Source organism: Lithohypha guttulata (assembly GCF_036872675.1).
Source record: "Lithohypha guttulata strain CCFEE 5908 chromosome Unknown scaffold_2, whole genome shotgun sequence".
In the NCBI taxonomy this organism is placed as follows: Eukaryota; Fungi; Ascomycota; class Eurotiomycetes; order Chaetothyriales; family Trichomeriaceae; genus Lithohypha; species Lithohypha guttulata.
The window spans coordinates 2364033-2387830 of record NW_027042751.1 but is presented as its reverse complement, the minus strand read 5'-3'; the positions used below and the strand labels follow the sequence as shown (position 1 = coordinate 2387830).

At 48.8% G+C, this 23798-nt stretch overlaps 7 protein-coding genes across 7 annotated transcripts; 5 read left to right on the top strand and 2 right to left on the bottom strand.

Moving 5' to 3' along the window:
* Positions 1 to 2804: 2804 nt before the first annotated feature.
* Positions 2805 to 3698, top strand: LTR64_002965 (uncharacterized protein; the record flags this gene model as incomplete). The annotated part of the gene is made up of 1 exon (XM_064897329.1): positions 2805 to 3698. One exon carries the CDS (start codon positions 2805 to 2807, stop codon positions 3696 to 3698), a length of 894 nt encoding a protein of 297 aa, XP_064756279.1.
* Positions 3699 to 7772: 4074 nt separating this feature from the next.
* On the top strand, positions 7773 to 10686 carry LTR64_002964 (uncharacterized protein; the record flags this gene model as incomplete). Its single annotated transcript, XM_064897328.1, has 2 exons — positions 7773 to 10539; positions 10589 to 10686. The coding sequence occupies 2 exons, from the start codon at positions 7773 to 7775 to the stop codon at positions 10684 to 10686; spliced, it is 2865 nt and encodes a 954-aa protein (XP_064756278.1).
* Positions 10687 to 12673: 1987 nt separating this feature from the next.
* CNH1 (Na+/H+ antiporter) lies at positions 12674 to 16150 on the top strand (the record flags this gene model as incomplete). The annotated part of the gene is made up of 1 exon (XM_064897327.1): positions 12674 to 16150. The coding sequence occupies one exon, from the start codon at positions 12674 to 12676 to the stop codon at positions 16148 to 16150; it is 3477 nt and encodes a 1158-aa protein (XP_064756277.1).
* A 445-nt stretch (positions 16151 to 16595) lies between these two features.
* On the bottom strand, positions 16596 to 17759 carry CHS7 (Chitin synthase, class 7; the record flags this gene model as incomplete). The annotated part of the gene is made up of 2 exons (XM_064897326.1): positions 16596 to 17087; positions 17136 to 17759. The coding sequence occupies 2 exons, from the start codon at positions 17757 to 17759 to the stop codon at positions 16596 to 16598; spliced, it is 1116 nt and encodes a 371-aa protein (XP_064756276.1).
* A 719-nt stretch (positions 17760 to 18478) lies between these two features.
* On the top strand, positions 18479 to 19586 carry BUB3 (mitotic spindle checkpoint protein Bub3; the record flags this gene model as incomplete). Its single annotated transcript, XM_064897325.1, has 2 exons — positions 18479 to 18485; positions 18544 to 19586. The coding sequence occupies 2 exons, from the start codon at positions 18479 to 18481 to the stop codon at positions 19584 to 19586; spliced, it is 1050 nt and encodes a 349-aa protein (XP_064756275.1).
* A 4-nt stretch (positions 19587 to 19590) lies between these two features.
* On the bottom strand, positions 19591 to 20708 carry RKI1 (ribose-5-phosphate isomerase rki1; the record flags this gene model as incomplete). Its single annotated transcript, XM_064897324.1, has 2 exons — positions 19591 to 20576; positions 20678 to 20708. 2 exons carry the CDS (start codon positions 20706 to 20708, stop codon positions 19591 to 19593), a joined length of 1017 nt encoding a protein of 338 aa, XP_064756274.1.
* Positions 20709 to 21101: 393 nt separating this feature from the next.
* LTR64_002959 (uncharacterized protein) lies at positions 21102 to 22724 on the top strand (the record flags this gene model as incomplete). The annotated part of the gene is made up of 1 exon (XM_064897323.1): positions 21102 to 22724. The coding sequence occupies one exon, from the start codon at positions 21102 to 21104 to the stop codon at positions 22722 to 22724; it is 1623 nt and encodes a 540-aa protein (XP_064756273.1).
* Positions 22725 to 23798: the final 1074 nt, after the last annotated feature.

Below are 23798 nucleotides of genomic sequence, written 5' to 3'. Positions count from 1 at the left end.
CAATGCTTGTGCGCTTCAAGGTAGTCCGGGGAGCACCCGGGCTGTAGTACGACCAGTGGCAAGACCATTCCGGACTGGACAAATAGTGCTGTAAGGAGTAGCTGGCGCCACCGTGACGGGCTGACCGGAACCAAGAATTGAGGAGCGAAAGCTGCAGAGCCAGCCAGACGGTGCAGCTTAGAATACACGTTTCCAGGTTCACTTTCACCCCTGCACGACCATGTACAGTATGAATACTGTACGAGTACACGTATTCAGACATGCCCGCTGGGAAATTCCGTCAATCGGGATGCAGCTTGGGTTAGCTTAAATGTATGCACTCGTAGTGCCTCCAATCTGTTGACATCTGTCGCATCACAATACGTTTTGAGCAGGCCACAAAAGCAAGCTATCGCGTCTGTGTTTGTGCTTCACATGCACCACCTCGTCTTTGGTGTACAAGTACAAGCAGAAGCATAAATAACATAAGACGGATATTATAGTTTGGCCGTCCAGATGTTCCAGCATGGTCTTTCGGCTATCACTCTTATCCAGAAAGTTGTGTATATCAGTGAAGGTGCCCCCCAGCTGCGACCAGGTACTGATTTTCGAGTCGAGACATGAAATTTAGAAGCCATGGTACTCGTACTGTCGTGGAAGCCAAGCCAGACCACATCGACCCAAAAGCTCGGAATGTGCATCGAATTTGAGTTTGAGAACCGCACATGACGGCATAGAATCCAATTTGCGTACTTACTCCTCTTTTAGTGTGTCGCTAGACCGGGTCCTCCTGATCTTAAAATGCGTGAGCCTTTTCATGACTCAGCTGGGGAAGGCTCTTTCTTAATCCCTTGTCTTTTGCTAGTCATGCATCCGGCATCGTCCAGCGTCTTCAATAGGATAGACACAAGCCAGTAATCTCATTTTACAATGTAATCAAGGAGTCAGATGTGTCGTCTACGCATATGCCCACATGAAGTCGGTCGTGCTCAAAACCAGCTACGACTAGCAGTGTCAGCCGCAGTGACAAGTAGGATAGGGCGTTTAACGGAGGCACAGACGAAAATGTGCACTTAATAGTCGAGAAACAGATCTCGTTCATCGAAGGATTGCAAAGTCGTTGTGCTTGCGTTCCACCTGCCTCCGGATCGTAGCAATGCTACTTGAACTGGCAGGCCAGAAGTAACTCTATCCAGAACGTTCTTTGGTGTGCGTGGAGGAAAAGAATTCAGCTGTATCGACTATTCTCTCCTAGCCAATCTTGTCTCAATCGTTTCTAAATCCTCAGTATTATCGAGCTCGATGACTCTGTTGACCCCGGCTGCTTCTCTCACCTCCTCGACTGCGCCAGCATACGACATGTACTGCTTTGGATTGCAGTTTTCTGGTCGATAGTACAGCAGCACATAAGGCACTGAAAATCCTCCCGAAGGCTGCACGTATCGTGACTGATTAGCTCTGTATATCGTAATCACAAGAAAGCATCGATATGCGGTGCAACCAAGTTGGGCTTGTAGCATGTCTTGCAGGCTTATGCTGCGATGCACTGGAAGATTTCGAGATCATACAACCTCGAAAAGAAAAAGATATAATGCTTGACTCACCATAGTCATTGGATAGCTGAGCAGGACAAACCTCGGCGAGGTTTCAGGCAATGCATCTGCTAGTTCCTGCATATCCGTGTATATCTCTTCTTCGGCAGCTTTGATCTCCTGCGTTTTGATATCGATGCTGTCTGCGATCTGCTGTTAGTATCCAAGGCACGTATGAAATCTGCCACAACCAGGGAGAAATGTTGAAAACGCTGGTTCAAACGCATCCTCGATCTCAATCATCATCCTTGTTTAAACATACATATTTTTGCTTGGGGTGTTTTGGCTCTGGATGTACCCAGTCGAAATTTCAGTAAAGCCTCTCTGGTCTCCTGAGAGAATGTATACATGCTGCCTGACTATCATAGTCAGATTGTTTGTGTTGCGAAGCAAAAGACGTTCCGCATTTACCATCGTCCAAGACTGCTGTGGGAAATGTGAGTGGTCTAGAGGGCACTGCTCGGATTACTTGAGCCGGTGGTATGATGCTCGTTCGGCACAATCTATACAATACTCTCGAACGAGCCTCGAGGAAACAATACACTCTAGCAATTGGGCTTGGGACGAGGGGAGAATAAACCCTTATCGATAAGACCTAGCTGCCGTGGTTTCACATTCAAGGACTCAGGTTTGTAGTCAAGCTCATAGCCTGCGAAAATACAAGATCGCCAAGTTGTTGCGCGTTACCACTGGACAATGAACTTGGACAGAGAGTGCGCTGCATTTTATCCACTGTCTTCCATGAACAAGGCTCTTAAATCTTGACACACATCACAAAAAAGAGATAACGAAGCAGTCTTTCAAGTGGCCAGCTTTAGCTTTGGGGAGCTCAAACTCAAGCTGCTTGCACTCACCCAGGTCATGCCTAAACTCCCCAGTGTGAAGGTTGTGAAGACAGGCAATTCTGCAAAGTCGCTAATTAGCATAAGACCGAACTGGACTGCGATACCCCATTTCTTTGCGACTCAATTGAAGAAGTCGTGACGATTTCCTGCATGCGCTCACAGCTACTTACCTAGCTGCTAAATATCAGTTCTGTCTCACTCTACACCACGATCCAATCTGTGATCTGTATCTTATTGTCCCGTGCACATCGAACATTGATACATTGGAACATACTCTGCGAATATCGACCACATGTTCTCGCGCCTATCTCAACTAGCAAGGCACTTTTCCAACCCGCTCCCTAATTACGCTCATCGATCTGCTGCAGCTGTCAGCTCCTTACCTAAAATGACATCACTGCCGCACCTGGGCAGCAGCACTCGGCAGATACATACAGCGGGTTGTATCATAATAGGCGATGAAGTACTAGGTGGTAAGACAGTTGATACCAATTCGGCGTACTTGGCAAAGTATTGCTTCCAGCTCGGTATTGGACTCAAGCGCATTGAGGTCATTGCCGATGATGAGGACGAGATCATTGAGACAGTGAGGCGCATGTCGAAGAATTACGACTTCGTAGTTACGTCTGGAGGTATAGGTCCTACGCACGATGATATAACATACCAGAGTATAGCGAAGGCTTTCAATCTGCCTCTGAAGCTGCACGAAGCTGCATTTCAAAAGATGAAGAAATTGAGCAAGCCACATAGATCACAACCCAATTTCACATGGGACGAGCCCAGTCCTGCTTTGACCGCTAAACTGCGAATGGTCGAACTGCCTTACGATGAAACAAGGCCGGACGAAGAGCAAGTCATTTTTGTGAAAGATGACCTATGGGTCCCCGTTGCTTGTGTTAATGGCAACGTCCATATACTCCCGGGCATTCCCCGTCTATTTGAGGCCTTGTTGGAAGGTATACGTCCCCTTATCACGCCAAGAGTCGTGGATCCTGAAAAAGGTAACTATCGAATCCTAATCAGTACGCCATTAGCAGAAAGTGCTGTGGCAGGCTATCTGACTGAACTCTCGAAGAAAGTAGCAGATCGGAACGTGAAGGTTGGCAGTTACCCCAGGTTTGGAAAGAGTAGGAACGTGGTTACACTAGTTGGCACGGATCGGGAATACATGGATGGGCTAGTCGGTGAAGTGGAAACAGGTGTGCAAGGTAAAAGGGTAATGGTAGAGGGTGAAGACGACACTGACGACGAGGAAAACCCAAAGAAAGACCCTGACGCATAGATGGTGCAGATACTCCTCTGAAAGTCCATCAGTCGATGTGATACCAAGATGAACAATCGCTGGGTCCGAGTATAGTCTTCTGGATCATCGTTGCTCCAGCTCGGCGCGGATTCACGACTACCTCTACATGATGTGATATCGTCAGACGACTTCGGTCAATAGCGCCGCAAGACTTATGCGGTCACCTCCACGGCTTAATCAACCCTCTCAGGACGCTGTAGTATATTGCTAAGTTGCGCTACAGACGTCTTTCGTGGCTCTGGACCTGTACGTAACTCCGTAAGAGATACGACAAGGGACTGAAACGCTCTATCTCTACGGTGTTGTATACACTTCTGGTGGTGGTAGGGCCTGAATACAAACGCTCAGAGCACTTGAGTGATGCAAGACTTTCACCCAAATACTGAACCATGTAACGGATTGGCAAGTCGCAGACCGCGATTCATCATTGTGACTCGGCTCTCACGGCATGAGCCTCACATTCGCTTCACAGCTTCGCAGAATACATTGAACTGTTCAGGCCATTAGGTGACGTTCAAAACTACCTCCAGTCAACAGCCTGACAACCCGTGGCGTGTAATGCATTCAACGAATGGCCCTCGGTTCACATCCTCTCCTACACATCAACAACAATACAGCCCTGGATGACAGCAAATCTTACTCATCCCAGATGCGCTACAGGACTCATGTTTGGTGCTGGCACGACGAGCAGAGTTACTCTCTACAAACGCGATAACTTCGCTACTACGGAGAAGTTCTTACCTGGCATCATCTTGTCTCAACCTAACCTTGAATGTGTATCTACATCGTGTTTAGATATTGTGGGCACTGCTCGGGGCAAATTCCTTGGGTTGCCAACAGGCCTTCATGCCCGGTGATTCACCCATCAATACAGTATGCCTCAGCACGAGCATCGCTGCAGCTCGGGTAATCGCCTAATAGCAAGCAGCATTTTGTATCAGTGAAGCGATGTTTGTAACACTCTTCCTCATATTAAACGACACGGAAAGCGATCTAATCAAATCCGCATGTACAGTAGCACCAGGATATCTTTGTGCATTGTGAAGGATTAAACTGTTTCCAAGCCAAGCCATACTAGGAGAGGGCTGGTGGCTTCTTGTTACAGACTTTGATATTTCGCGCAAACGGGCCCATCCATAGCGTAAGTGAAACTTCAAGCTGCAAGGTTCAGATGCAGCTAAATATCGGACTAGATTTGGTGGGCTTCTGTCTCATGACCATCGTGTACTTCCAACAATTCGTGTCCAAATGGTATCTTGATTCGATCAACGATCATCGCCATCGAATCATTGTGTCTGGCCAAACTCCGTGCAGAGAGCGTGTGAATGAGTCCCGTTCCAGAGACACGTCGTCTTTTCATTCTTCTCTAAGCCATTGTTGTATACAACCTACTCTAAGTGAAAACATGGGTTCGGAAATGAGAGCACACACCGAGGCACCCTGACAATTGCTCTTACCAGTACCAACAATTGCAAGACTGAGTGCGCGGAACAACTGTTGGAAACCCGAAATGGCTTTGCAGCGTTTATATTATCACACTTGCACCATACAATACGGCTTACGGCTATTCGAGGTGAGCTAAAGAGCAAGTCGTTCCAACTGTACTTTCCACACAGCGGCCCATGGGTCCTTCTCCAGAGCCTATAGTAATGCTCATCCAAATCAACAACAGAATTCTAAGGGAAAGTAAAGTACAGTGGTTCCCGTGATGCCTTTGTTGCCAAATAGCGTGAACTATAGGCGCACAACTATTTGACTCGTTTTCGCAAGTAAAGAGTCGAGCTTCATATATTGCCGTGATGAAGGATGGTAGGCCATGCAAAGTAGTTCTTGCTTCTCAAGCTAGATTTTCTAGGACGCTTCACGAGCAGCAATAATTCAGAAAGGATAGACGGAGTCTCAACGCTAAGCGTGTTGGAGACACCCAGCATCAAGCTCATTGATGCACCCAATCCAGAGTGCTCTAGCGTACCTGGATTCGAAGCGTGGCAAAGGGCAGCTTTCTGTGACTGGCTACGAGCACAATAGACTGCTGCAAGGATTCGTAAATATGGCTACTGTGCAGACTGCTTGATCGCAGCATCTGGATCGATCATGAATCGAAATTTCGAACCGAGCACTTGCGTCATTTCCATGATGGGGCATGTGCAAGAGTTCAATGATTTGAGCTTGCAAGTAGGTAGCGCTACCGTTTGTGGTCGCAAAAGTTCGTGATCTGATTGTAGAATGATCGTCTGAAGATGATCCAGAGACGTTCGAGTCAGGGCAAGAGATCGGCAGGTGTTGTGGCCTGTCACACACAGACTCAAGTGTGTAGAGGAGACGTGGTGCCCCAGCTTCTCCAGATTTTTAGGGTCCAATCACGACTCCATAGGTCTAAGCTCAGGCGCTAAACGACTAGGGCTCGACCTTGCAAACTTCCACGAATTCACACTTGAGTTGCATGGCGCAAAGCAACACGAACCTAGCTGAGCCAAGACGAACAGCGATCGCTTGCCGGTAACCTATTCAGGCATACTGCCACTCGGACTGCGCGCTACCATGTACCCAGCTGGCCGCTGGACGTTTCGTTCTGGTTCTCTTTTCGAGTTCTGTATGCATTCATTTGTGTGGTACTACGTTGTGAGGCCCGATCGCAGGATTCGATAGCATTTTTGTCCATACTGGTACAGCCCATATACTCGCAATATTTACACCAAGCGGATTCTTCGGTACAAACACGTCGCTTGTGTCAGTCATCCTAAACACCGACCAGAAACGCTGCGACTTCTGCAGCGACCAACCAGAGCCGTCATTGATGCTCAGTGACGTTGCCCACTGCATTTTATGCAACTTGAACAGAGTGCCTCGATACAGCACCAGGCTTGCTCGTTCATTCTACGATCGAAATCGCCGTCGCAGTCTTGAGGAACTACTCTGAAGCTTTGAGTGTTACAACCGTCTGTCGACTTCCTAACCGTGCAAAACATTGCTGCTTCCACCATAGAGATATGTTTGCCTTCTAAACGGAAGAAAGTCGTTTCTTGGGTTCCAGGTATACACACTTAACTCGACCACATCTTAGCTGGGTTACCTTCTATATAGAGGCTACCAGCCGAAGGTTACGCTTACTGACGCTCTCTATTGTCAATCTTGGTTTAACCACAATTTAAATTCGACGACTATACAAGCTTGTTCGCTCTTTCCAGCCTGACATACGATACACCAGGAGAAATCCCTTCCCAGTCAAAGAGAGTGTTTATCTGTGCGTTTCTGTTCCACAGGGCCCTGATCAGGTGAATTCTTTGAAGGAGTGTAGACTGAGTTCCCGGCTGCCGAAAATTGAATCGACCTGACCAGGGTATCCGGGTGTCTCGACGTTAGAAGCGCTGAGTTCCGAAGACTAGCAAACATCTACCCATCCCCACTTACCAAACGGACCTTGCTGCTGCTAAACATGGTCGAAAAGACGTCTACAGTGGTAGAGGAAACGCAAAGCTCACCTCGATCGTCTACCTCGCCAAGTGCTAGTAAATCTCAGAGTGGTGAAGTCAACCAAGTTACAGATGGTAAGTTGTCGTAACTTGGGCGTGATGTTTGCTGACAACGACAGTACCGAAGTCGCCCTCGTCGAAGCCTACCTCTGTACCGACCTTTCCTCCACCGAAAACAGACAAGCCGAGGCCTCATGTATGTGTGACATGTACCCGATCATTTGCTAGGCTTGAACACCTCAAACGGCATGAACGGTCACATACGAAAGAGAAGCCGTTCGAGTGCCAATCATGTACAAGGTGTTTTGCAAGAAGAGATTTGTTGCTACGACACCAGCAGAAGTTACATTCCACAACCACTCCGTCATCGAGACCGCGAAATGGACGTCGAGAAAGCGCAGCTGGTGTCAGCGGTGCAAGGGTGCGAAAGAATTCTATGGCCAGTAACGCGAACCAGACAATGAGACCAAGAGCGAATACCTTGAGTCATGTAGATGCCACGACCCTGGGTGTGATGTCTGGTGGTCCACTTCACAGACCCTATGCTCCTCTGCATAGTCATCACAACAGTTTTAGCACAATGTCCGCTATCCCAGGGTTTGGCTACCGAGGCCTAGGTATCGCGAATCCTGCTTCGATGATGGGCTTGCCGCGACTGGACACCAGCTCGATTCCTTCAGGATTGTCAAGCGGCCTGCGAACAGCGCCTCCTTTCGGCGGTTTCCCTACAGATTTCGATTTCGATATGGGCAGCTACGAGGGAGGTGACTCTGATACAGTCAATCCGCATGAACTCCATACCCCGGGTCTTCAAGGTCTTGCTAGTGACGGTCATGCCGGTCTCGGTACCAGCTACTATCCTGGTTTGCTCAATTCGCAAGTCATAGCTGACGATGACGGGAATTTTGAGTGGATAACCCAGGGGTTCGACCACCAGATGCCGTTTATGGGTGCTGAGAATGCAGTCGAGTCATCTCCGTCTGCTATGGACACTAATAGCCCTGCAAATTTCCAAGAAGCCAATGGCGTGAAACATGGGTATCAGCCGATGCATCAACCGCACAAGGTAGACAACATGTGGCACATGTCCACTGCAGCTCATCAGCAGGATCTTAGCAGTCCGACGGGTGTAGACGTCAACTCTCTCTTCACCGATGTGCCAGCATCACTCGATCATACTATCTCACCCAAAACGCTCTTAGCACACGGCAACGTAGGGTACGACATGTATTTCACGGGCACTTCTGATTTCTCCCAAATGGACACGACCAATCCTACGAACCTTTCCAACAGTCCTTTCGTGCTGCCCTTCAAGCGAGACAATATTCCTTCTACAGCTTCGACGACTTCGGTAGACAGCAGCATGCGACATAGCTCTGTCACCACGAACTGTAGTGAGCTGGTCACTGAGCATATGCGGAGCTCGATCATGGCTAGCTTGTCACAATGCTCAAGTTTTGGTCGCAGACAATCAATGCCTGTAGTGAGTTCGCCATTGACTCCTGGGGGCAGCACCAAAGCTAAGGGTTTCAACGCGAGTACCTTTCCGAGTACAGCAGATCTTCAGCGATATGCTTCAGCCTATTTTCGATTCTGTCACCCTCATCTACCATTCCTGCATGTTGCGACGCTCAATTTCGAGTCACCAGAGTATGCAAGCTCATGGAGAAGCAGTGGGTCATATAGTAACTACGGACAAGTTGGTAACTTTATAGGAGGAAGTTGCCTCTTACTGTCGGTTGCAGCCATGGGTGCTTTGTATGAAAACGAGTCCAACGTGTCGAGGGAACTCTTCGAGTATGCTAAACGCACCATCAGCAATTACCTAGAGGGCAGACGAAAATCGAACGTCAGCAGAACAATGTTTGCCTCTCATCATCAAGCTGATAACGAAGACACTCCTCTGTGGCTGGTACAAGCAATGTTACTGAATGTTGTATATGGTCACAATTGTGGCGATAAAACTGCTGCAGACATTGCAAGCAATCATTGTGCTGCTCTTGTGAGTCTAGCTCGAGGGGCGGAACTTGCCAAGCCCTACCCAAATCTCACGGCTTCGGAAGCATGGATGAGCTCAAATCAAGATAGCATTGACTCGGAATGGTTAGAATGGAAGATTCTAGAGGAACGAAAGCGTACCCTGTACTCAATCTTTGTCCTGTCGAGTATGCTGGTAATGGCATATAACCGACCACCAGCACTAACCAACTCTGAAATCAGACTGGACTTGCCATGCGATGAGGAGTTGTGGGCAGCGGAAAGTGCTCATGCGTGGCGAGCCCTGGGTGGAAATGCGGCGGTCAGGAGCCGCGCTATACCATTTGCTGGTGCCCTGACTCATTTACTTACCACAGCGCAAAGAGAAAAACAAGCGATGGAGCAGAACTATAATACAGACTCGTGGCATCAGCACGAGATCCCGAATTCTGTGCTGAAGCCTAGCTCTTTTGGATGCCTCGTACTGATTAATGCTTTGCACAATTACATATGGGAGACACGACAACGACATCTTGGACGACAATGGACGCCACAAGAAGTTGAAGCAATGCATGCCCACATTGAACCCGCCCTTCGTGCTTGGTCGACAGCCTGGAGCTCGAATCCTTTGCATGTTATTGAGCGGCCAAATCCTTTCGGGGCCGGACCATTACCAGCTGATAGTATTCCGTTATTAGATCTGGCGTACGTTAGACTTTTTGTCGATTTCGGCAGATCAAAGGAAGCATATTGGCAGAGGGACTACGACAGTATGGCTCAGGAGCTAGCCAAAGGACCAGAAACGGGTTATGTTGGTAATGCCGGACGACCAGATGGGATGGCTTCACCAAATGGTCACGAAGGAACACCAGAAAGCAGTATGGGTTCGGGATTCTTCGAATCGTCAGGCAATGACCGAGGTGAGATGCTTGAGTACACATCGAAACCTACTAGGCGGGAACGACATCTCCGCAAGGCTGCTTTCTATGCTGCTGATCACCTCATTAATGCAGATCGTTTGGGCATGGCATTCGTAGAGAAGACATCGCGAGATCTTCCAATGCAATCGGTACTTTGCGCTTGTGACAGTGCTCAAGTATTGTCCGAGTGGGTAACAACGTTGCAAGAGCGGGTCGGCAAATACGTCGGCATGCTTGGAATAGATAATATCAACCTCAACGAAGTTCCGGCTGTGCTCTTGCTCGACGAAGAAGATCGCAAATTGTTGGGTCGAGTCGAAGAGCTTTTGATAAGTGGTGAGCAAAAGAGTGATAATCTTGCTGCTTTGCACGAAGGACGTCAGGGCGGATACGGAAGCCGAGTCCTGTTACTGACGTCGCAGACTATGGCTCGAGCAGCGGTGTGGCCTGGTGAGTGTTCCTTTCTCCTGGTAAAGTGAAATGCTAACGTCTCCAATAGTCACCAAATTGATGTCACAATCTCTGGAGATACAGGCCGGACACGTATCAGCCCGCGTGCTCAACTCTGTGTCACATGAGCAGATTCTTGTCAACTAAACACAGTCTTACCTTTGACAGCTCTGTCTGACACCAATCAACAATTCGCTCGCTATAGGAAAGGCAAAACAAAATCTGAAGCAAAATAACGATGAAACCTCAGGAAATATGTCTATAAAAGATACCCATTGTTACGAGTAATGAACCAAAAATTGGATAGGGTAAATGGTCAAGGGCTCCTTCGAAATTTTCGATTGAGAGGTGGGAGGAAGCTCACTTTCACTAAACGACTTTGGATTTGTATATAATTTGATTGACATTTTTCAAATCCCGCATCTGCTGGTTCAATCACAAAAGAATGCAAGAGCCCTTCTGTGTAAACTTTTTACGTACTCTGGACTTCTAATAAGTCTTGACCCATACTGTGGTATGGGGGAACTGCCCTGATAGCCTATCAGTTTACACGCCTCTATTAGCAACACTTTAGCACAACATACGTATTGTGCCAGTTTTTTCCGGCCCGACTCTGACTCAGCCTCTTCAAGCCGTTCGAACAAGAAAAAGCGAGTCATTCTTATAACCCCTCGGACTGCTTCAGGACTCGAAGTATGTATGTGAGTTCAAATCACGTCCTGATACATGCGAATGGATGACTGCTCAACCACTAGCGTGATCATACCGTGAGGAAGCAAATGTTGCCGACTTTACAGACTTTCGTGGGGGTCCAAATAAATGCTGGGGTACTGTACAAGTACGTACAAATTCCAGCTCAAGAACCTATCACTTTTATTGACTCCGTTGTGCAGCCCATGTCTAAATCACCAACAAAGCATCTATCTGTATATTGACTCCTGCGTTACATCTGGGCCTTCACACATATGTTGACATCGGTCAATAATCTACGTTGGATAACATTAGTAGAGATGGAATGACTAAACACGCAGAGTGTGCGTGACGACAATGGTCTGGGGACGCATGCAAGGAACGAACGAATATATGACTTTATTGCCGAGATTTCCGAAAGGTTTGGGACCGCAAATCTTCTGACGCGCTCGCCTTTTGGCCAAGTACTACTCGTTTGTCCCAGTAACACAGGCATGCCGTATTTACCTGTCTGTCATAAACAAACTTTTTCGATTCACAGTTTTGTTCGAATGATCATGTTTGGTTCATACAACCGCAAGAATCGGTAAGTGAGTATTGTGCCAAGCTCGGCCAAGACACCGAATCATGCTGCAGCTGAGAAACCAGTGAAGTCTATCCTTGGACTTCTGACATTTTCACGAGTTCATCCCCACCTGCGCGGACTGAAGACATCTTGGCTTCATTCTACGATTGCTTCGCAAAGACGAACCGACGAGCTATTCGCGCCAACATTCTCGGCGAGTTCCCATACCTTTCCTCATGCCTGCCTTCATGCTTGGTCAAGACGTTCTTGTCATGAAGCCTTGTGATCCCTTGATTTGAGCTTGCCAGGTCTTCGTTAAACAAGTTCTGCTTGAGCTGCAACACGAATCAAAACTCAGAAGATAGAGTGCTCCAATTCTGAGGCATCGCAGCACCTTCCCGCACCCCTTCTGGTGTATTGTATTTCGTCAGTCGCCACACTAGATCTGCACCTTCCACGCGCTTGCTGCAGTATTGCCGTGCTTGTTGCTACGATAAACCCGAAGGATAGAATACGAGTGCTCCTTGCCAACCCCACTACGTACCAGCAAGAGTTATATCGTTTATACAAAAGTCGGCCCGCCGTTCGTCGTCCGTTTCGCTTCACTGGCCGCAACAACTCACGCAATTCCGCAACCCATCAAACATCCCTTCCTTAAACCCCAACGAGATCTCGGACGAATTCCCTTTCTACGATTTGTAGCTGGCAATCAGTGCGACAAGTCTTTACTGTGAGTGACAAAGGTCGTGGTGGCATTTTGCACGTCAAGAGAGCAGTACACATTGGCCATGTTAAGCTGAGAGGAAGACTTTCCCGGAGGAGACTGTCAAAAAACATAACACTATTCACTCCTTTGAAGAGTACAAACACTAGCCCACCATGGTTTGGGACCAGTTGTCGATTAATCGACCGCACCTGGTCTACATAATACTAGGAGGCTTCACCAGTATATTCATGCTGGTTTCTCTCTACATAAAGGAAAAGCTCTACATTGGTGAAGCAACGGTAGCCACGCTTTGTGGCTTGATATTTGGGCCACACTCGGCCAACCTCATTAATCCACTAACATGGGGGAACACAGACCAGATCACCCTGGAGTTCTCCCGAATAGTTCTGGTGGTCCAATGCTTTGCTATTGGTGTCGAGTTACCGAAGGCGTACATGGAGAGGCATTGGCTTTCTGTCGTGTTACTGCTGATTCCGGTCATGACATTCGGATGGCTTATCACAAGTCTCTTTGTCTGGTGGATGATTGTGCCATTGACGTGGCTTGAGTCCCTGTGTGTCGCAGCTTGTGTAACAGCTACAGATCCAGTCTTGGCCTCCTCGGTCGTAGGCAAGGGCAAGTTCGCAAAGCGTGTGCCCAAACACATCAGAGATCTCCTCTCTGCCGAATCTGGATGCAACGATGGCATGGCTTTCCCCTTCATCTATCTCGCTCTCTACCTCATCCATTACCACCTGGATGCCAAGCACGTCGCCCAACATTGGTTCCTTAACACGATTCTGTACGAATGTATCTGGGGAGCTGTATATGGTGTACTTATCGGCTACATAGCTCGTCATGCTATCAAGCTCGCCGAACGCAAAGGTATCATTGACCGAGAAAGCTTCCTCGTCTTCTACTTCGTTCTTGCCCTGTTTTGCGCTGGTTCAGGGAGTCTGCTGGGTATGGACGATTTGCTGGTAGGCTTTGCGGCTGGCGTTGGCTTTTCCAACGATGGATGGTTCACAGAGAAGACAGAGGAGTCTCATGTTTCTAATGTTATCGACCTGCTGCTTAACCTGACATATTTTGTCTATTTGGGCACCATCATACCATGGGATCAGTTCAATTCGGGTCAACATGGTCTAGACGCATGGCGACTGGTCGTCATCGCCATCTTGGTTATCTTCTTTAGGAGAATACCTATTATGCTTATGCTCAAACCAATCATACCCGACATCAAAACGTGGCGGGAAGCACTCTTTTGTGGACATTTCGGTCCCATCGGGGTTGGTGCTATCTTTGTGGCCATCCTTGCACGAGCAGAACTGGAGACTAATAGTACTACTCCACTGGCTGTACTTCCTCCGCCTGAGGACGCTGAGTACGTGCTGATTTACACTATATGGCCTATCACAACTTTCCTGGTCATTACCTCGATTGTCGTCCACGGGTCGTCCATTGCGGTCTTTACTCTGGGCAAGCGCATCAACACTCTAACCCTGACCTTGTCATACACCACGGGTAATGAAAAATCATCGAATTGGATGGAACGGCTTCCACGAATCGCATCTCGTTCTAAATCACAAGGCAAATCTATCTCTTCTGACTGGTCCGAGGATGAGAAAGCTGAGTTCCCACCCGGTCAACTGCCGCCTATTGGTGTACCAAAGTTGGCTCTACGACGTCAAAGGGATGAAGATTATGAGAGCGAAAAGCCGGTTGGACGTCCTGGCGTCAGAAGCCGGAGCAAACGGAGAAAGAAGAAGGGTCTAGGAGCTGGTGGACCTATAAGCGACAGTGCTATTGCTCCCCAGCGCAATTCTGACTCCGTACTTGGACGACAAGACTCGGGTCTAAACACTCCGGATGACACCTCAAGGAGGCCTTCAGTTCACCACCTGAACTCAGAGCAAGAAAGAAGACTAGTGTCTCCCGAGTCAGACCCTGAGACTTCTCGAGCTAGGGCGAGGAGCGAAAAAGAGACAGGAAAGCGCGAGCAAGGAAGTGACTCTGACGATGGCAATGTCGATCTTGAGACATTTGACGAAGGAGAAGATCTGGTAATAGAAGATGAAGAAGGCAATGTGATCGAAACCGTCGATGTTCGAGGTAAGACGGAGGAGGAAAAAGCTGCTTTAGTAGAGGAAGCCAGGTTGAGGTTGAAGCGTGATAAAAGCGGCAAGTACACCAAACACAAGCATGAACCCCACCCAAGGACAGAGGGTGAAGAGATTGTCAAGACTGTTTCCGACACTGTGGAACATCCTGAAAAGAATTTCCGTAGCCACTTCAAAGGCTGGAAAGGGTTTGGTAAGAGTGGCAATGCCGATAAAGAGGATGCTGCAAAACAGCAGGAACGTAAACGTGGTCCAGCTCACGCTTATCAATTTGGCAACACGATTATTGTCGAAGATGAGGATGGTGAGGTCATCCACAAGTACGACATTCCTCGAGGTGACCAAGAGCCGAACAAGTACAACGACTACATGCGCAGAGGTGTACAAAGAATGGGTACCTGGGTTGGCACTGGTCGGAAACCTTCACAAGCTGCAGTGCCTACAACCGAATCGCAACTGAAGGCAGACGACGCAGAAGATACTTCAACCACATCCCCGGAGAACGACAAACAAGAACATGACACCAGTAACCCCGTCGCTCCAGCACCCAAGTCTAAAAAGCAACAGCCAGCGCGTGCAGAGGCTGGTCTTAATGACGATGGCTTACGCATAGCCATCTCAAATGCTGAGCAGTACGGGTTGACAGGTTTGCGCAAGCCTAAAGCGGGCGCACGTCCGGGCATGGATACAGGCAATCGACGCCTTAGTGCAGTCGACTTCATCAAACAGATGCAGCAACTTGACAGACAGACTCGGCAGCAGGTGATGAGCGAGGCTGGAGTCGGTAAAGACAAGCAGGAAGGTATTAACCGGGTAGTCTCACGTGAGGAACCAGGAAGTGCCCACGATCGACCACGAGCTCCAGCGAGGTCAGGCACTCTGCCAAATGCCACCCAGGCGTCTCCGATCGCTGAAAGGGATGCAGAAGAAGGAGATGTCGCCGATTACTTTGCCTTACCGCGTAATCGAGGACGATCTCAGTCCGGTGCCAAGACTCGTTCATCCGAGCCTAAGAGAACAGAAACTGCCAGATCCGCAACAGATGCTGACTCGGACGAGGAAGACATCCCAACGCACAACGTTCGTGCCTCCATCGCTCGTCATGGAGCTGGCAACCTCTCCTCCGCTAACGCTCGCCGAGAGCGCTTCAACACCACTTCACAGGCCGCACCACGTATTGACGAGGGCGAGGAAGAAGAAGACGACAATGAAGAGACCGCCGCCGAGAAGCGGCGTCGACTTGCTGCATTAGGACTTGGCGGTGGTGATGAATCTGACTCTTCCGACTCAGAAGCGGAGGAAGCACCTCGAGTGAAAAAGACAGCAGTGCAAGAGCCTGGGCAGGAAGATGTAGCTCCACCCTCGGCCGCAACCACTGCTGCCCCAAGGGCGAGGATACAGTGGGGTGGTGAGAGGGGACGAGAAGGAGACGACGAGGAGAAGCAGGGAGGCGAGGCAAGTGAGAGTGGTGGCAACAGAACGGTTACAGGTACAGTGAGCAAAAAGCTTCGAGGATTGTTGAACAGGTAGAGCTGTAATTGTACGAGATCACAAAGGTTTGGTGCTTATGTCACGAAGATGTTTTGTCCAGCTAGTTCGGAAGTTTGTGTTTAGATGAATGTGTAAAAACGTGACCTCCTTGCAATCAATTTTACCAAATTCTTTACTTCGGTAATAGAAGACTTTTCTGCCAGGTGTAGACGCTGGGCCGCTGTCCTCACAAATTGCTGAGTCACATCTACAATACGCGCAAGTACGACATAGTATCCCGACTACCGTGTAGGGAAAGAATTGATCGATAAATTTGGCACAATATTCGAACAAAACGAAGAGCTAGCCAGCACCACCTAATCTATCATAGCATCATATACAGTACACACGCACATTGTACCTCCCAAGCCGTCATACCAAGTATTACCACATCGCTTCAAGTACATGATAGAAAACAAGAGACAAGACGCCAAACCAACAAAGACTAGTAACGATCGTACACAACCTCGTTACTGGTAGCTCTTGCGTGCGGGGTTCCCTTAGAACGGCCACGTACGGTCGATTGTTGACGGTCGTGCTGATAACTCGTGGCATCATGGTAGTCGTCGTAACCTCTCGGACCCTGGGCGGAAGCCGCTCTTGACTGTGGGACGACATTTGCGCTCTTCCTTACGTCGCCGTAGCCTTGTCTTCCATCAACGATTTGAGCGTGGCCATGGCCAGAAAGTCTTGGGTTGGAGTTGTTGCCTAGGTAGTGGTGGCGAGAAGCAGGACGAGGGTTGTACTCGAGCGAATAGGTATCGTACATGGAGTCGACTGAAGTGGCGGCAGGATCGGCGTAGAAACTGGCTCTCTTGACATCGTAGGGATCCGTAGAATCATCGTGGCCGGCCAGGAGTGGGTCTACTACTTCCCAGTTCCCTTGCTTTGTGCCAACGCTGAATTCGAGATCTTCTTTGGTGATGGAGTCCCAATACTGGAATAAATCAGTAAGAGTGCATAACGGGAGGAAATGAAGTCTTACCTTGTAGACCATCATGACTGCTAGGAGGTTGCAGATGGTGGCGAAGAAAAGAGAGTCGAGGTAGTGACTGGTTGACTCGCAAATGGTAGTGCCAACTGCGTAAAGTAGAACCTGGCCTGCAATGAAGAAAGTGGCGCCGAACAGCAGATCACCCAGTGGCCAACGATCCTGAAGGGTATTGAGCACCAAGAAGACCTGCATGACGACGTAGACAAAAATAAATAGGGCTGGAACGACGTAGAGCACAGCAAACAGGACGGCAGTATTTTCTGGTCCCAGGCCACCCCAGCCTTTGAAAGTCATCAAGCTGACGAAGAACTCGATGATGAACATGCCTAAGCAGGTGCCTCTCAACAACCATACGGACAGAGCAGTGCCGTCTTCGTACAGCTGGAAGCCAACAAAGCCATTGACCAGCAAACTCATGCATAATGCGCCTGTCAAACCGTTCTGGATGGCAACGAAATATGAGAAGGCACCGCCACTGGTGGCTGGTATGACACCAGCGTCAAGAACCAGACTGATGCAAGTCAAGATCAGGTATATGTAGAAGAAGGTCAAAATCTCTTTTCGTCCCACAGCCGTGAACTTTGAACGGATATGTAATATCATTATCGTTGTCATGATGAGGGCGCCAATGTGGGCGAAGTCAGTCGCCGCTTGAAATATGATGGTGTTCGCGAGCTCTATCGATCGTGCGGAGCATGTTGTAAGGAGGAGTGGTTGGTGTGTAGTTGTGAGTGTCGAGGGTGGTCCGAGGATTGAGCAGACCGGAAGAGGTGACTGCTCACAGATGCCGTCGAAGTCACCGAAGCCCATGGCTGGTAAAAGGGTGGATTGACGTCGAGAAGTCGTATTTCAGCAGCGCAAGGGCAAGCTGTTTTGAGAAGGTGAATGAGTGTGCTATCCTTCTGTCTTCGATCTTGCTACGGGTTTTGGTGGCCAAACGAGTGTCTCTTGCGAAAGCGTTGATGGTTCTCAATTTCAGAAACGCAAGAACGATGGAAGGACGGAACGATGGTGCCGATAGCTTGGAACGAGTGTCAAGTGACGGACGGTATTATGGCTGTGAGAATGTCGATGCAAGTTGAGTTGATGATTCTCGGAAGTTGCGACGACGACCAGGTTGAAACTCCCTGCCACACTGCAGTACGCGCTAACCCTCAGCCCCCAACACTAACTAAACGTGGATCCTTGCCTGCGGAATATTTATCTTTTCAAGGCTCTGTGTTCTGCCGTAGCCTACTCTGACCTCTCTTGCAGTCCGTAATACTTTGTAAATCGATCTTGTCGCTGAATGTTGTAATCTCTTGCTGAAGAGCGCAGAAGGTAGGGAAGCAAAGATGTCAGGTGAGTTCGATACAGTAATTCAGACGAGATATCAACCAGCAAGTCTGACACAACACAGCTCAATGGGACATTGCTGAGCCTCCTAGCGACGCGATCTCAGCCCTGCGCTTCTCGTCAGACAGTGCTTCCCGCAGATTCGCTGTTGCATCCTGGGACAAGTATGTCTACATCTACGAGGTCAGCGACGACAAACAATGCCTACTGCTCAATAAGATCGAACACCGAGCCCCAGTCCTAGATGTATGCTTCGGTAAAGACAACGACGAAATCTATACAGCATGTTTGGATTGGGACGTAAGAAGAATTCAAATCTCATCGAATGAGCAGACAGTCTTGAGCACTCACGATGCAGGGGTACGGAACGTCGTTTACAGCAAAGAACATGGTCTTGTCATCTCCGCTGCCTGGGACTCGACTGTTCATGTGCATCCAGCTTCACCTGATGCTGAATGGTCCACTGCAACTATCAACCTTCCTAGCAAACCCTTCTCTCTATCGCTCTCGTCCAGCAAACTTGTCGTGGCCATGGCCAATCGCGCACTGAATATCTACGAGCTGGCCACATTAGCTAAGGAGTGCAAGAATTCAGCGAATGCTTTACAAAACAGACTGGATATAGAGCCATGGCAGAGGAGAGAAAGCAGCTTGAAGTTCATGACCAGAGCTGTCGATTGCATGCCTGGTGACGAAGGTTACGCAACCTCAAGCATCGAAGGACGAGTCGCTGTTGAATGGTTTGATCCCAGCAATGAGAGCCAAGCCAGGAAATACGCCTTCAAATGCCATCGCCAGCCAGTTGACGATGTGGATGTTGTCTATCCGGTGAACTCTATCGCCTTCCATCCTGTCCACGGCACTTTCGCGACTGGTGGTGGTGATGGTGTTGTCGCTATTTGGGACGCCATCGCCAAGCGCAGAATCAGAATCTACCCGAAGCTGGCCTCCAGCATCGCCGCCATGTCGTTCAGTGCCGATGGCCGAATTCTAGCCACTGCCATCAGTCCTGGGTTTGAAGATGGCAAAGAGGAGCTTGCCGAAGGCTCTATTGCCATCTACATTCGCGAACTGGGAGAAAATGAGGTCAAGAAGAAAGCCAAATAAAGGATCAATGAGTGCGCTCTTTCGAAATCGATGGCTCCAGTGGCGGGTAACGTGCAACAATGCTGTCCCGTTTCTGTCTGGCTCGTCGTATCTGCACTGAGCCATCTGCCATACCAAAGTAACAAGCCACTGGTCTTTGTCCGCCAATGACCGAGGCAGCCTTTGCTTCCGGGCCTGTGGGACCGCAGAACAAGCCAACCGCTAGTACTCCGTTAATGTCGTTGATGGCTTGAGAAAGCTCCTCGACTTCCCAGATTCCCTTGTGCGGGTCTTGGGTCTTGCCCTCGAGCAGATCTGCACTAGTCAACAGAGGTTGTGGGAACGGAGCATCAACAATGAAGAAGTCTTGATCTGTTTTGATGGGTCCAGCTTTGGTAATGACCCCTTCGCGAATGAATGGGCCGACCCCAGCCGCACTGCAGCTACCCATGAGTCTCAAGCGAGCCATAACCTGTCGTGCTGCTTTCGGTTCGACCTCGATGGGAATGGTCGGCCATTTGGTCAGCAGGCGACTCTGCAGCTTGCGATAGTCGGCAACACAAATAAAAACATTGGCTCTCATGGCGACCAGCTTTTCTTGGTAGAGGCAAGCTCCGCCTCCTTTAATACAATTCAGCTCATCGTCTACTTCGTCTGCACCGTCGAACGCAATGTCAATCATAGCACCATCTGGCAAGGCATCGAACTCTATGGGAAGCAGCCCGGCATTGATGATTAGCTGTTTAGACTGATATCCCGTTGGCACGAAGCCAATGCGTGACAGATCTCTTCCCGACTCTTTGATAGCTTGCACCACGTAGACGATTGTTGTGCCTGAGCCGATGCCGACGAAACGAGGGTTTTCGGGGAAGTGGTTGGCAACCGCTTCTTTGGCGGCTGCTCTTTTCGAAGCTTCAATGTCCAGAGACATGCTTCGAGAGGGACAGAAATTGTACGATTGCAGTCTTGATCGAAATGAGGACGCTCCTGCTGCAGATGGTACTGGTCGCACTGACTGGCAAATGAGCCGTCTGCCTTGAACAGAGGGTGTGAGGTAGGTGGTGACTTGGAACGCGTGAGTGCAGGTACAACCCAACCTCTTCGTAACTCACAATATTTTGAAACCTGTGGATTGCCTTTCATCCACAACTGCGCCTAAACAGGCATGCGATAGATCCGATTGCGTGGACTGGTTATGCTGACACAACAAGCAGATTGTACTTGTATCTATAATCCAGGCTCTCTTTGCTTACAGCTCAACAACTTGCTTAGTAGATCTATGCTTTTCTCATCAGGAACTTTTTTGGTTCGAAACGATTGTGTCGCTGGAGAAGCGGGGCCTCCAAACATGACGCATGAGGAGGGGTTCCAGGCTCCCTAAACGCGCTTTCTTTTAAGTCCATAATTAGCGCATGCGTCAATATGTGCAACAGCAGCGGCGACCAGTAATGCCATTGTAGTCTGCTCGTCCTTCTTTTATTTTCGACGTTGTCTTGTTCTCCCTTCTGAGCGTTCTTTCATCTACCGACAGCCAAGATGGCTGAGGTAGCTCCGCGAGAGGTCACACCTCCTCCATTACAGGCACCCTCAGCCAAAGAACGAAAATACGATAGACAACTCCGACTCTGGGCTGCTGCTGGTCAGAAAGCTCTAGAGGAATCTCACGTTCTCTTGGTTGTTGGTAATTCGAGTGGCTCAAACAGCAGTGTCGCGGGTATCGAAACTCTCAAGAACCTGATCCTCCCGAGCATTGGTCACTTTACCATCGCAGACCCAGCAACTGTGACAGAATCTGATCTAGGCATGAACTTCTTTCTAGAGCAGACGAGCCTGGGAAAATCAAGAGCAGAAGAAACTACCAAATATTTGCAAGAGCTGAACCCAGATGTTGAAGGCCATTACATCGCAAAGCCTCTAAGACAATGGCTGTACCAGACAGATTCACTCCTGCAATACAACCTGATCCTGATATGTGCTCCTTTACCGCTTGACCACCTGCAAGCGTTTTCCAGTTATGCTTTGGCACAGTCAATCCCTCTTGTGTACATCAAATCCAGTGGATTTTATTTCACTGCCTCCGTGCAATTACCCGCTGAGTTTCCGATTGTCGATACGCACCCAGACCCAGACACGATTCAAGACCTGCGACTGCTGGCACCATGGACCGAATTACAGGCAGCAGAGAAAGAGCTTGGAGATTTGACAAGGCTGTCCGACCACGATCATGGCCATGTCCCTTGGCTGTTAATCTTGCTTCACTACCTGGAGGAGTGGAAGCAGGCTCATAACAGCGAGTATCCTTCGTCTTTTGCTGAGAAAAAGCAATTCCAGAGCCTTGTAGCCTCCAAGGCGCGTACCGCCAATCCCGAGGGTGGTGAGGAGAATTTTGATGAGGCTGTGGCTGCTGTCCTCAAATCAATAAGTCCCCCGTCGGTTGGTAGCGGCTGTCGAGAGATGTTTGCAATGCCTTCCTGCACGAACTTGACGCAGTCCTCGGCCAACTTCTGGGTCATCGCCAATGCCATCAAGCAATTCTATAGCAAGCACTCCGTCCTACCACTGCCAGGGACCCTACCTGATATGAAGGCCACTTCCGCCGGATACATAAAACTTCAGATTATTTACAAGAACAAGGCTCGCAGCGATATAGCTGAAGTTACAGACAACGTCCGCAAGCTCGAGGCTTCCCTGAACAGATCTGCTTCGTCACCAATTGCAAACTCTGAGGTTGAACAATTCTGCAAGAATGCCTCCTTCGTCCGTGTACTTACCAATCCCTCTAACCTGCCGCTTCCCGAGCTTCGCTTTCTCCAGTCTGATACGAAAACCCTCTCCAAGCTACCCGTTATCCTTACAGCATACCAAACTATCTCCGAGGTCTTTGTTGCACTCAACGTTGATGCTATACCATCTGATAGCCTTCTTGAACTAAGACAATTAGTCGATGAGATTGAAGGCTGCACGCTGGAAGAACGCATCAATAAAGCTATCGAAGAAGTAAGAAGATGCGAAGGATCAGAATTGCACAATACAAGCAGTATAGCTGGTGGAGTGATCGCACAGGAAGCAATCAAGCTTCTGACGAGACAGTACGTTCCTGTCGATGGTGTCGTCATTTGGGACGGTATTCGAGCTAAAACTGAAATTGTCAAGATCTGAAAAGTACCAGCACCACATACGCAGGGAAAAGTAGTAAGATTTGAACATTGAGCTGTAAATTCTTACACAAAGTACTGCAACCTACTCGAGCCATGCATGCTCACGAAACATTTTGAGGCAGCAGTATAACCACTATACCCTCGGCTCTCCTTCATTCCGGCAGCTGTTTGCTAGCACAGGCTATAACACCATATAGTTTAAGCCACGAAGAAACTGCTTACCGTTGGGCAATGCTAGTCAGGTCGAATTGTTCGCGCTGCTCGGACACCTAAGCGGCACGCGAAGGAGTCGTCAGTACGACAATTTGACTCAACTGTCTGAAGTATACTAGCCATACCACATAAGGAGATTGATAGTAGAGGAAGAATAGAGCTGTACCAAGAGAAGCAAGAGCTGGGTCGGCTGGCATGACACATGCCTCCTATATGATGAGAATCAACAATGTAATTACCATTCATAGCCGGCCAGACCAAAAGTGTCAAGAGCATAGGAAAAGCATTCTTCGAACAAAAGAGGTATAAGTGAGAAAAAAGACGACCTCAATCTCTGGCACTATACTGCCAATGTATTAGATTCTTGATCGCACGCTTCCGATCTGCTTCACTGCTTATACCACGCTCGCAGAATATACTTACAGACACGTTTGCAATCAGTATAATGCGTGGACTACTCTAGACTCGTAAAGACATGATCCACCACAGTACATGCTATTCACTACGAGACCATCGGCACCCGAAATTTCACAGATACATTCTAAACCGTACTACAGTAGCGGTACACAAGTACGTATTTGTTCAAATGAAAACGCGTTGAACGTGTAGAGAAGCTTGCAGAATATTTACAGTAGTTTGGCAAATGTCAACCGGGTCAGTGTAAACCCTTCGCGAATGCCAGTGAATGGAATAGGGTATTTGTGGCAAGTGGACAGAGACAAGAAAACAAATACACTCCGTCAAGGACGGGAACATTTTGTATTGTTAGTCACAGTGCTACGTACTTTACACTTTGCGCCATGTTTAAGCTAATTATCGTGAATACATCTTTGTTCTCTGTGCCTTGAGCCCGCACTCTTTG